General features: G+C 36.8%; 1 protein-coding gene across 3 annotated transcripts in view; it reads right to left on the bottom strand.

Moving 5' to 3' along the window:
* The window catches only part of PIBF1 (progesterone immunomodulatory binding factor 1), a 230,594-nt gene that overhangs the window by 169,625 nt on the left and 47,736 nt on the right, over positions 1-13,233 (bottom strand). For all 3 annotated transcript variants that reach the window (XM_070800340.1, XM_070800339.1, XM_070800338.1), the window contains exons 6-9: positions 10,294-10,427; positions 6,019-6,127; positions 5,379-5,560; positions 4,052-4,177 (exon numbers count right to left, since the gene is read on the bottom strand). In XM_070800340.1, the coding sequence (XP_070656441.1) occupies positions 4,052-4,177; positions 5,379-5,560; positions 6,019-6,127; positions 10,294-10,427 (551 nt within the window). The remainder of the gene's footprint in view (positions 1-4,051; positions 4,178-5,378; positions 5,561-6,018; positions 6,128-10,293; positions 10,428-13,233) is intronic.

Here is a 13,233-nt window from a genome sequence, read left to right as displayed (position 1 = left end):
TTTGGCTGAGTACTACTTCACTGTAGGACTGCTATGAACACGTGGGTGCACATATCTTTTTCAATTATCGTGTTTTCTCCAAATATATGCCCAGGAGTAGGAAAGCTGAATCATATAGCAACTGTTTTTAGATTTTAAAGGAATCTCCATTCTGTTTTCCATAGTGGGTGCAACCAATTTACATTCCCACCAACAATGTAGGAGGTTCCCTTTTCTCCACACCCTCGCCATCATTTTTGTTATTTTTAGACTTTTTAATGATGGCCATTCTGACTGGTGTGAAGTGACGCTTCACTGTAGTTTTGATGTGCATTTCTCTAATAATTAGACATGTTGAGCATCTTTTCATGTATCTATTGGCCATCTTTGGATAAATGTCTATTTAGGTCTTCTGCTCATTATTTGATTGGGTTGTTTGCTTTTTTGTTATTAGGTTATATGAACTATTTGTATATTATGGAAATGAAGCCTTTGTTGTATTGTATGCAAATATTTTCTCCCATTCTATATGCCATTTTTTCATTTTGTTTATGGTTTCCTTTGTTATGCACAAGTTTATATGTATGTTAGGTTCATTTGTTTATTTTTGCTTTTATGTCTATTGACTTGAGAGACTGATTGCTATGACTTATGTTAGAGAATATTTTGCGTATTTCTCTTCTAGGGGTTTTATGGTGTCATGATTTATATTTAAGTCTTTAAAAAGGCACTCTCTTATAATATCCCCCACTGCATAGAAAAAAAACCAAAAGCAAAACATATTTCTTTAATCTTACTTAACTTTCTCCTAAAAATGCTCATTGCCCAAGAGGCAAGGAGACTAAGTACATATATGCAATTGTAAGTACTTTTCCCATTTTAATTCATATTGTAACAGCACACTTTGAGGAAGTAAAAGTAATCACCATAAACATCTAAGTCCAGAGCAAGTGATCAATTTGCTCAGACACAAAAACACCTAAATGAGTACTCTTGTGTTTTCTGGATCTCATGTTTCATAACAAGGAACACTAAAATCCTTTCCTTAATTATTTTAAGTTTCAAAGGAAATAATTTACAATTTATTTTTACCTTGTGAAAGACAAGTGGGATGTAAGCTCTAACTACAGTTAAATCCTGCCAGAATGAGGAAACTGGGATTCAAAAGAATTCAGCCACATAAAACATAGGATTAGATTATTGTAAAGTTAATAAAATGATACAGGTGAGCCTGTATCACAGCTGGCTGGGGGCCCACGCTGAAGTCTGGCTCCATCTGGTGGCAACCGTCCACCCTAGATTCACTATCATGCAGTCATCCTGATGGCTGGCTGGGGTTTCTAGGGCTTCCCTGGCCTGCAATGCAGGAGACCTGGGTTCGATCCCTGGGTTGGGAAGATCCCCTGGAGAAGGAAATGGCAACCCACTCCAGTATTCTTGCCTGGAGAATCCCATGGATGGAGAGGCCTGGTAGGCTACAGTCCAAAGGGTCCCAAAGAGTTGGATACAACTGAGTGACTTCACTTTCACTTTCAGCCCCAACCTCAGGAACTCCTTGACTAGGTGGCATCCACTTTGACGTGGCTATGGAGTCAGAACATAGGGGAAAAGGAAACCTGTTCAATTTCCCTGCTTCCAGAAATGGTTCCATCATCTGTTTCCCAACCTACTGCTACCAATCATTTTAGAGAAGAGGGGCTAGTTTACATCAACTTGTAAATGCATGTAAATTTGTAAATACAATTTGTAAATTGCATTTATAATTTGTAAATACAAATTGCAAATACATGAGCTGTATTTTAAAAGACTTGAGAAAAAACAAAAATTACCACCACCACCAATAACAACAACAAAAACTAAAAAATCAGTACATTCTCAAAATGACTACATACTAAGGTTTATGTGGCTATGTGCACTATTTGGAAGTAATCATGCATGTTTATCACAGAAACAATCCCATAAATTTTCAAATTTTTAAGTTGACCAATAAAAGCCTTTATTACAAAATCCATAACAGAACTGAGTTACAGGACTAAAAGTACTTATTTGTAAAAGAGAACAGTAGCATTACCTATGCCATTGGTTTAGCGCATGTCTGGATCTTTCTTCTAAGATTCAGACCTTATACATATAGTCAATTTTTCTATTTACACATGTCACAGACACTTAATGAAACTAAACTAAATTTGTCATATTTCTCAGGTAAAGCCGTGCATTTTTCTGATGCTTTAAAGACTGCATCACTGTCCCCACAGCTGCCCAATCAAGAACCTAGTGACATCCTTCTCATTCCCCAGTCCAATCTAGTCACCACATCCTCCTATCTATCCAGTTAGCTTAGTTCTACCCCCTGAGCATTTTTCCCAGTCTGGCCCCATCCTCCCCATCTCTGCTGCTACTATTGTAGTTCTATCATTACTTCCCACCTTGGTAAGGGAAGCAATCTCTAAAAGAGGCCTCTTTGTCTATAGCTTGCTGCAAAGTCACTTCAGTCGTATCCGACTCTGTGAGATCCCACAGACGGCAGCCCACCAGGCTCCCCCATCCCTGGGTTCTCCAGGCAAGAACACTGGAGTGGGCTGCCATTTCCTTCTCCAGTACATGAAAGTGAAAAGTGAAAGTGAAGTCGCTCAGTTGTGTCCGACGTAGCAACCCCATGAACTACAGCCTACCAGACTCCCCTGTCCATGGGATTTTCCAGGCAAGAGTACTGGAGTGGGGTGCCATTGCCTTCTCTGGTCTATAGCTTATACACCCTCAATCTTCCTCCACATCACAGAATGGATTTTTATATAAAGTCAGATCATATCATGCATAGTCTCAAAATCTTTTAACTGTTTACGATGTTAGACAATGGCTCAAATGCATAATTAGGACCCACTTCCCTCTTCTGCTTCATTTCTTACAACTCACTGCTTCTCAGTCTATGGGCTAACCATACTGAATTATTTGCAGTTTGTTCCAAAAACTTCATTTTGACTTGTCTCCAGGGTATGCATTAGTGCCCCTAGTTTCCTTCCCTTCCATAACTGACAGTCTTACTCTTAGTCACCATGCAGATGTTAGCATACGCATTTCTCCCTCCATGTAACCTTCCCCAATTCCTCCCAGCGCTCAGTTAGATACACCTTGAGTCTATGTGGTCTCATTCTGAGTATCCTGCCCTTTGCTCTATTATCATCATACTTTTGCTCACTGTTCCTTTATTTCTCCATTAGACTGCCAGCTTTGTGAAGGCAAAGGTCACCAGTGTATCTATGGCTCATGACATGTGTCAGTACATGGTTAGTAAATATTTGCTAAATAAATAAATTTATTGTTCTGAGAGTTCAAGTGTAAACTTCTCTAATACCAACCAGAGTCTGATTTAAAGACTTGCTTATTGGTAAAGATCAAATACACTCAAGTCAGTGTTAATAAACTACTATGACAATTAATTTCCAAATAAATTTCCCTCTAAATGTCAACTTTGAAAAGCCATCTGAATCATAATGATGGTATATAAAAATAACTGCTATTGAAATAAGTAGCATTTATTTTCCCTTGATACTGCTAATCACTAAGGAAACCTGATATATGCTGATCTAAAAGTAACTCATGAAAAAAAACTATCCTTCTTTAAGATTATCTAAAAATATGATTTCTTTTAGGTCCAGCAGCTAAACGAGGCATAAGCAATATTTCTTATTATTATTCCAGTCTTTGAAATTTCCTGGAGAAATCACTGGCATGTTATAGGAAGAACTAGTATCTCTTAGTTCTAATTTCCTTTTCATTTCTGTCCTTATCTGGAGCTGATATAAAGGCAAAAGGACAAGTTAACAGGGTAATAAAAAGATAATAGGAATAACAGAATAAACAGGCCTAATGTCTGACAAACCCTGTTGTAAGCTAGTTATCAAAGGCCTGAGAACTTTAATATTCCATTATACTTAGATTTAGATTTATGACAAACTTTCTCTAACATATTAAAAAAGACACTACATCATGAACTAAAGTTTAATTTCAATAAAACTATAAGCTTGAAACACCAATAAAATATCACAGAAATGTCCTACTTTTCTTTTTTTACCTGTTTTCCCGTTCATACATTTCCCTAGAGGCACTTCGGAGTTGATCGATTTCTTGATTAGTTTTCAATTTGATCTGTTCCAGTTCATCACGTAGTTTATTTTCATATTCTGTTTTATAACGGTCTCTGAAAGGAGTCAAAAGGAATATCCATTATTATTATTTTTTTTTTTTGGTAAAAGAAATAGGTCTTTGCCCTTCATATCAGATTTTAATACCTTACATCAAATATGCTCTACATACACTGTTCCTTAAAAAAACAGTATTAGATATAAAGTTCTATAATTCCTAAAAATAATGTTTCAAAGTAGTTCCATCTAAGATTTCCTTTTAAACATATTGCCCCAAAAGCTTAATTACTATAAAAAAAGTTAGTTTATGTTGGATAATTATTCATCTTCAAAAATATTTTACTAATAGTTTTTAATGCATATGGCCAAAGACTTTTAAACCAATGCATTGTGGAATGCACTTCATTTAGAAATAATAATCTGATGTGGTGCATATTAGGGGACAATCTTAAAAAAAAAAAAAAGACCCTCGTGGACTCTTGACAAAAACTTTCCTTCTAAGCACAACAACCTCAGCCACTGTGATCTCTTAGCAAAGTCACAAAGCATTACATAGGGTATTAGCAGAAGCACAAACTGATGAAAAATACCACAAGCTGAGAAAAATGTTACGAATATATGAAGTCTTAAAGGATAAAATTTAAAATTTTAGTTTTTGAAATGCTCACAAAAATGCTGAGAAAATAAATACCTTCTGAAGAGATATATATGAGGCATATAAACATATGGTGTCTCAGATGGTAAAGAATCTGTCTGCAATGCAGGAGTCCTCGGTTCTATCTCTGGGTCAGGAAGATCCCCTGGAGTAGGAAACGGCAACCTACTCCTAGATTCTTGCTGGGAAATCCCATGGACAGAGGAGCCTGGCAGTCTATAGTCCATGGGGCTACAAAGAGTTGGACATGACTGAGCAACTAACACTAAATATATAAAAGTATACAAATACTTTCTTAAAACACTTAAACAGAGATCTTAGTCATTGGGAGCTAAAAAGATTATATCATAAAAAAAAATTAATAAAAACAGTAACAGTGTATATATCCCTACCTAAAAGAAACAGGCTTTTGGAAAAAAACAAAATGTCTTAAGAAAAAAATCAGTTAGAATATGAGTATCTTGTGGAGAAACAAAAACAATTATCTTAACATTATCCTATAAACCTTACCAACAAATCACTATTTGTCCCCAAAGCCAGAGTTCCCTAAAGAAGATGGTTTGGTTTATATCTATTTATATGGAAAATAACGTAAATCTTGCCTGGATGTTACGTATTTCTCATACATCTCTTCTCTAGCCTTTTTGGTTTCTTCAAGTTGAGCTTGAAGTCTTTCAAGACGATCCTCTTCGTGGGCACAGCGAACACTAAGCTCCATGTTTTGGCGGTTGAGATATTCTTTATCCTTTTGCAGCAAAGTAACAGTCTGCTGCAAGGTGGCTACCTATACACAGGCAGAGACAGAGTGTCCAGAGCAATGTCATCTTACTTTTCAAGGTTTACTGAATGAGTTCTTTCATTTGTGCTTGTGCTCAACACATAAAGAGGCTAATTCTTACCATGAAATTTTCCATCCAAACACAGCTACTAAAAAGTCCCTTCTTTCCAGCAACTACATCAAAAAAGAAACAATTTCCCTCTCACAATTCTTGCCCTGGGCTATGTCCACAATCACTGTACAATAAAAAACCAGTGACTTGGGACTTCCCTGGTGGTCCAGTGGTTAAAGGATCCACCCTGCAAGGCAGGGATGCAGGGTCAGGGAACTAAGACTCCACATGTGACGGAACCAAGATCCCGCATGACCATGACACAATACAGATCCCGCGTGCCTCAGTGAAGACTCAGTGCAGCCAAATAAATAAATATTAAAAAAAACAAACAGTGACTCTATAAGCTTACCTCTTTTGATAATTCACTTCTTTCTTTAGCTTGAGTTATGTGAGAGGCTTCAAGTATTTCATATTTTCTCCTTAAGTCAGTTGCTTCCTGTTCAAGTGCATCTCGCTCACTATAAAATTCAAATACACTTGTTTTTAGTAAACTAGAACTCAAGTACATATGTAAATTTTACACCTCTTTTTATAACAAGCATTTAAAAAGGGTTGATTATATTTCAGGAAACTGAACAGAGATCCTTCAGTGTCATTCTGTGAACAATAAAGTATCTGCTTTTCAAATTTAGGAGACTCTCTGAGATCTTGCTCAGATAAATATAAATCTATTATCTGTAAAAAATAAATATGTAAGCTACACTGACAAAAGTAAACAATAAAACTTTTAAAGGTATACTCTGGTGTCTTTTCACTAATCATCTTCAATCTAATCTGGAAGTCAAAACTTTTAAAGAATTTAAACATGGCTCTAGGCTTTCAGTTGTTAGGCTCAAAAGCCCTTCACTCATTACTCAGATTGTGTTGCTGATACACAGGCAGGCATTCTTGTGACTGCTTCATTCACAAATTGTTCATGATTACCCAGAGATTCTAATTTCCATTCTCAGAGGAGCTCCTTCCCCAACACAGCAAAACTAAGAATTGGACCAAACCTACAAACAGGTATCTTAAAAAATGAGCAGAGAAACAGATTGACTATTTCTTAATTTGTCTTCTATAGTCAGAATCAGTTCCTTTGCCCTTTATTTCAGCTACTCTCCTGGTGTTTCCATGAGAGAGCTATTAAAAATTGTTTTTCTTTTCATTAGATTTTCAATAACTCATTTAGAAAGATGACTTCTAAGATTTTTTCTGCTTAACAAAATAGTGTATTTATACTTGAGCAAAGCACAAGTTAAAAAGTAAAAATCACCCATAAACCCACTAACTAAAGATGACTATCAGTATTAACACTCTGGTTCATGTTAAGTGTTTTATGTCTTTACATACAAATGTTTTTATTCTCACAAGGTAATGACTTTTGCTATGATTTTTTAGTGTAAAAAAGAAAGATGGGCAATATGCATTTTGCTTCTTAAAATTAAATGTGTTTGACTTATCCATGTATACATTAGGGGCTTCCCAGGTGGCACTAGTGGTAAAGAACCCACCTGCCAGTGCAAGAGATATAAAGAGATGTGGGTTTGATCCCTGGGTAGGGAAGATCTCCTGGAGAATGAAATGGCAACCCACTCCAGTATTCTTGCCTGGAGAATCCCATGGACAGAGGAGCCTGGTGGGCCACAGTTCATGAGGTAGCAAAGAGTTGGACATGACTGAAGCAATTGAGCGAGCAAATATATACATTCAGATCTAATTTAATTATTACACAGAATTACATTATAGACATAAATTATAATCTATTTTCTTTTTTTTTATAATCTGTTTTCCATGCTACTGTCAAAGAGACACTGATGTATAGATCAGTCTTATGGACTCTGTGGGAGAGGGAGAAGGTGGGGAGATTTGGGAGAATGGCATTGAAACATGTATAATATCATGTATGAAACAAGTCACCAGTCCAGGTTCAATGCACGATACTGGATGCTTGGGGCTGGTGCACTGGGACGACCCAGAGGGAGGGTATGGGGAGGGAGGAGGGAGGAGGGTTCAGGATGGGGAACACAGGTATACCTGTGGCGGATTCATTTCGATATTTGGCAAAACTAATACAATATTGTAAAGTTTAAAAATAAAATAAAATTTAAAAAATAATAAAAATAAAATAAAAAAAAATTACACTAAAAAAAAAAAAGCATTTGAATTCTTTCTAATAATGATGCAGCTAATCTCAATATACCTGTTCTCTTTTGTACATTTGTGAGAATTTATCAAGGACATTAAAGTGATTTTTCCTCCCAGTTTATATTTTTGTGATCAGACCAATTTTTAAAAATCCATTCTTTCTACTGAGTGAACCAAAGGATTCTCAGCTTGAGCCACCCTTGCCTGGTTGTTTTCCTGTTTCATTTCCAGCACATGATGATGTTTATTATAGTTTTATTTCTTAGATTCTCATTATAGAAAACATACATATATATATAAAGATGATAAAATGAGACGCCTCCCCACCCTACTCCCTGCTTTCATCACTCACCGCAAAGAATTATCAAGTCATGGCTCATCTTGGTTCATTTACCCATCCTTTCATGGCCACTCTGGATTATTTTGATGACTATGCCTTTTAGTTTTCTCCTTTCATATTTTACCTATTGTTGCTATAGATTTATAGTGGCAGGAAGTGAAAGTTGCTCAGTCTTGTCCGACTCTTTGTGGCCCCACATACAGTACAGTCCATGGAATTCTCCAGGCCTGAATACCAGAGTGGGTAGCCTTTCCCTTCTCCAGGAGATCTTCCCAACCCACGGATCGAACCCAGGTCTCCCACATTGCAGATGGATTCTTCACATCTGAGCTACAATGGAAGCCCTGAGAGATCATCAAAACACCAACTCAAAGTACCATCTTATCATCACAATCTACTTCTTTTTGAAATGATTCTTTTGAAATCTAGCTCTATTTGAGAACCCAATCGTATATCTGTCATGGATTTCAAACTCTAATAATCACTACATTTTGATACAACAATACATACACAGTAACACACACTGCATGTCAGTCATGCCGGGAGTAGGAGTATCACTGTTATATTCCCAAATCCTTGCAAATTTACTTACGGTGTTTTACAGTTTATAAAGCATTCATTCATTTAACAAACACTCACTGAGTGACTACAATGGTTTAAGAATTATTTTAGGTACAAGTAGACACAGCAGTGAACAGTTTAATAATCTCTTTATATATATGTGTATATATGCACACATATATGCTGTCATAAAAATTATTCAATCTTCTAAATTTATACAGTGTAGTTATTGTATTAGCACCACCTCACAAATGACAAAACTTCAGCTTAGAATAATTAGAGATTTCCTAAGGGCATATAGCTAAGTAGTGGTTCATTAATCTATTCCAGCAAAAGGAAAATTATATGCTATAGCTATTTAGCAGCAACACAATGGGAAACATATCCTCAGAAAGTATCATTTTTTTGAAAGTGTATGTGCCTTTTGTTGAAAAGAAATAGCTGAAAAAACTTTAGATAAAACTGCAAAGTACTTAAATTCACTCCATAAAATAAAAAGTCAAGTAAGAGTTCAAAAATATTTATACACATAGGATTTCCCTGAGTTCATATCACATTTAAAAAGGCAAAAGCAACTTCTAAATAAAATAAAAATAACTGATATAGAAATACAATCTAAACTCACCAAGCTGCCAAAACTACACTTTTATACAACAAAGAATAAGGTATATGTCAAGAGAATAAGAAGACATGGCAAGACTGGGAGAAAATATTTGCCAAAGATGTATCTGATAAAGGACTATTATCCAAAATATACAAAGAACTCTTAAAACTCACAGTAAGAAAACAAACATCCCAATTAAAATATAAGCCAAAGACTTTAACAGACACCTCACCAAAGTAGATATACGGATGGTGACTAAGTACATGAAAAGATGTTCCATATCACCTGTCATCAGAGAAATGCAAATTAAAGCAATGAGATATGACCACACACCTATTAGAATGTAAAATTCAGAACACTGATAACGAATACTGGCAAGGGTGTGGAGCAACAGAAACTCATTCATTGCTGGTGAAAATGCAAAATGGTACAGAGACTTTGGGACAGACACTTGGCTGGTTTCTTACAAAATTAAACATACTCTTACCATACGAGTATGTTCACACTCTTTGGTATTTACCCAGAGGAGTTGAAAATGTATGTCCATATAAAAATTGGCACATGAATTTTTATAGCAGACTTATTCCTAACTGCCAAAACTTGGAAGCAACTAAGATGTCCTTCAGCCGGTGAATGGATAAGTAAACTGTGGTACATCTTGATAGTGGAATATTATTCATCATTCAATGGAATATTATTATTCAGTGAGTACTATTCAATAGAATATTATTCATTATTCAAATGATCTATCAAGCCATGAAGAGATATGGAGGAAACTTAGATGTATATAACTAAGTCAAAGAAGCCAATCTGAAAAGGTTCCGTATGGTATGGTTCCAACTATATGACATTTTAGAAAAGAAAAAACCATGGAAACAGAAAAAAAAAAAAGAGATATAAAGTAGCATTAATGATGTTGACGGTAAGAATTCAAGTGCCTCTGATGCATGCTAAAAAAGAGAACAAGTAACGTGGACATCTTAACTACTTACCTCTTAACTTTATCATAGTTCTCTTGACGGTAGTCACCTTGCTGAATTAACTGTTTTGTGTCTGCTAATTCTAAGGCCAAACGTTGACATCTAATCTGAAGCTCAGAGTAGTTCCTGCGATCTTCCTCATAAGTCTATAGATCAAAAACAGTAACAAACCATTCAAACTAAACATACTTGACCAAATTCTGTATTGAATGCTTTCGTTGAACTGTGAGTATCTTTGTAATTTTAAAAAATCCTCAATGTTTCTATTTAGTAATTTTTCCTCACTCAAAGCAGGTAATCTTAAACTCACTGAGTAGTCTATAAGTTCATTTGTTTAAAACTTGAACTCTGTTTTTCATAGAAAATAGGACAACTATGCTTTGGTGAATAGTTCAGTTCAGTTCAGTTCAGTCGCTCAGTCGTGTCTGACTCTTTGCGACCCCATGAATCGCAGCACACCAGGCTCCCTGTCCATCACCAACTCCCGGAGTTCACTCAGACTCACGTCCATCGAGTCAGTGATGCCATCCAGCCATCTCATCCTCTGTTGTCCCCTTCTCCTCCTGCCCCTAATCCCTCCCAGCATCAGAGTCTTTTCCAATGAGTCAACTCTTCGCATGAGGTGGCCAAAGTACTGGAGTTTCAGCTTTAGCATCATTCCTTCCAAACACAGAAAATGACTACGAATGCTAATGATATTTTCAACATTTATTGGGTACTATTAGATGCTAAAGACATAAAAATGAATGAAACACTGCCCCTGTTCTTGAAGAGTTCACAATGACAGGCAAAGAACCACATGAATATCAAACATTCACAATGAAAAACAGTTACTGAAAAGATTAACCGTGCAGTTTCAGTTGTGGTATTCAGCAAAAAAGGAGTTTTGTGGCGCCTGGAACACATTTCTACATTGAGCTTCCTCGTACTCATTAAACTAGTAGAAAGAGATTGCAGAGATGTGGAAGAGAAGCAGAAGTACAAGCCTTAAATGCACACTTGGCCCTGCTTCCTACGAGCCTTGTTTCTCACCATTTCTCACATTCACACTTCACCTCCAACCCTAATAAAGATCTGAGGTTCTCTGGAACACACTGCTTCCTCTAATCTGTTCTCACTGCCTGAAGAGCTGAATACTATCAATACTCCCTTCAGAGTACTGATCTTAGTGTATTATCAAATTAGTTTTTTCACACCAGAGTGTAAACATCTTAAGGGCAGGGACTTTATCTTGTTCGCCACTGGACCTCCATTACTTTATACAGGACTTGATATACAGTAAGAATGAAATAAATACAATAAATTAATGAAGAAAAACATGAATACGGAATTGGGGAGGAGAAGCAGGACACAGGGATGGAGTTCCTACTTCTTCTGATCCTTTGAACTCAGCAGATCTTGCAAGCGATCATCAGCTCTACCCCCAGAACCTGTCACGTGAAATACATCCTGTCCCAAGTCATTCTTTTTTAAGGAGCTGACGAGCTCAGTGTGGTCACATGCAGGTCACAGACTGACTCAACTATTTCTAAGTGACTGGTCTTGGGCTAGATACTGCAGATACAAAGATGACTAAGACAGTGTTTATGTCCCTTTTAAACTATTAGGCCTGACTGTGAAATGTTAGCTCCAAATTTCTATCAGATGGCTATATGAAAAATGTAATCATGGAAAACGATACTGGGTGTGCTCTGTGTTGGTCATACTATTCTGCACTGACATTGTCCATGAGAATAAAATGTTACTAAGAGGTATTTATTAGCAGATCATAGCTGAGGAGACTCTCTCATCTCCCCCAAAGAATCACCAACATACCATTTCAGATCTTCGTCCCAGAAAATGCTATAGTTTCCTGTTTTTACCTTTCTAAACATTACTAATCATCTGTTTGGGGGAGAATGTACAGTGTTATGGTTAGGACAGAGATCTCCAGAATTCACCTGCCTAGAACTGAATTACCTGCAGCAGCACTTGGACAGGTTTACCTCTCGGTACTTCATTGCTCTTATCTACCTCATTGACCCATGGAGCTGCTGTGCAGATTATATCAAGTGACACATGTAAAGCACTTATAAAAATGCCTAACACATAGTAAAAGATCATGAACTATACATTAATATCATCGCAATGCTCTTTCTTTGCTTTGGCTACCAGAGAGATTCTAGCCAAACTGATCACTCAACGGCACAAAGACCGAGACAGAATGCTGAGGAAGATAAACATTTAAAGAGTGAGGAAAGGGCAGAGTCGAAGGAACCCGAGGGAGTGTTCACAGAAGCAGAGTGTGAGCCTGGGGTGTGTGGCAGGGACAACCAAAGAACTGCTTTGAGGAGGCAAGGCTGTCAGGGGTACCAGTGACTACTGGGGACAAAATCCACAAACAACACATCAGGGCTTCAGGGATGGGAACAGAAGACAGACTGCCAGGGGCTGAAGCAAATGTATGTAAGCAAAGGACTCACTATGACCTTTTTGGTACTATTAATAGTATACCTACATTCTTTCATTTAATACTTAACTCTATGACTGGGCATATTATTAATATTATCCTCATCTCATTTTTATGGTTGAAGAAAGTAGACTTGGAGAGGATAAGAACCTCAGAGCTCACAAACAGTATGGTAAAGACTTCAACTGAAATCTGTCAAACACCAGAGCAGTAGGCAATTCTCTCTTCAGTTTAAAAGTAGAGAAATTAGAGTAGTTAGACAAGAAAATAGGCATAAATGAAAGGTTCCAAAAATGGGATAAGCTTGAGAATGTCTAAATATGGATACAAAAGAATAGAAAAAGAGGTACTGATACGGAGAAAAGAGGCATGGTGAAGGTTGGGGGTAAAGCCCCTGAGAAGGCTCCATTTTCTCTGTGAAGACTAGTCTTTAGTCCAGCAGGCATGCTCATCAAGGCAGGCTTTGCTCCAGCTGACAAGAGTATTAAAAACTTGCGTTTGGA

This window comes from Bos indicus, chromosome 12 (genome assembly GCF_029378745.1).
Source record: "Bos indicus isolate NIAB-ARS_2022 breed Sahiwal x Tharparkar chromosome 12, NIAB-ARS_B.indTharparkar_mat_pri_1.0, whole genome shotgun sequence".
NCBI lineage: Eukaryota > Metazoa > Chordata > Mammalia > Artiodactyla > Bovidae > Bos > Bos indicus.
This window is presented reverse-complemented; position numbering and strand designations above follow the sequence as displayed.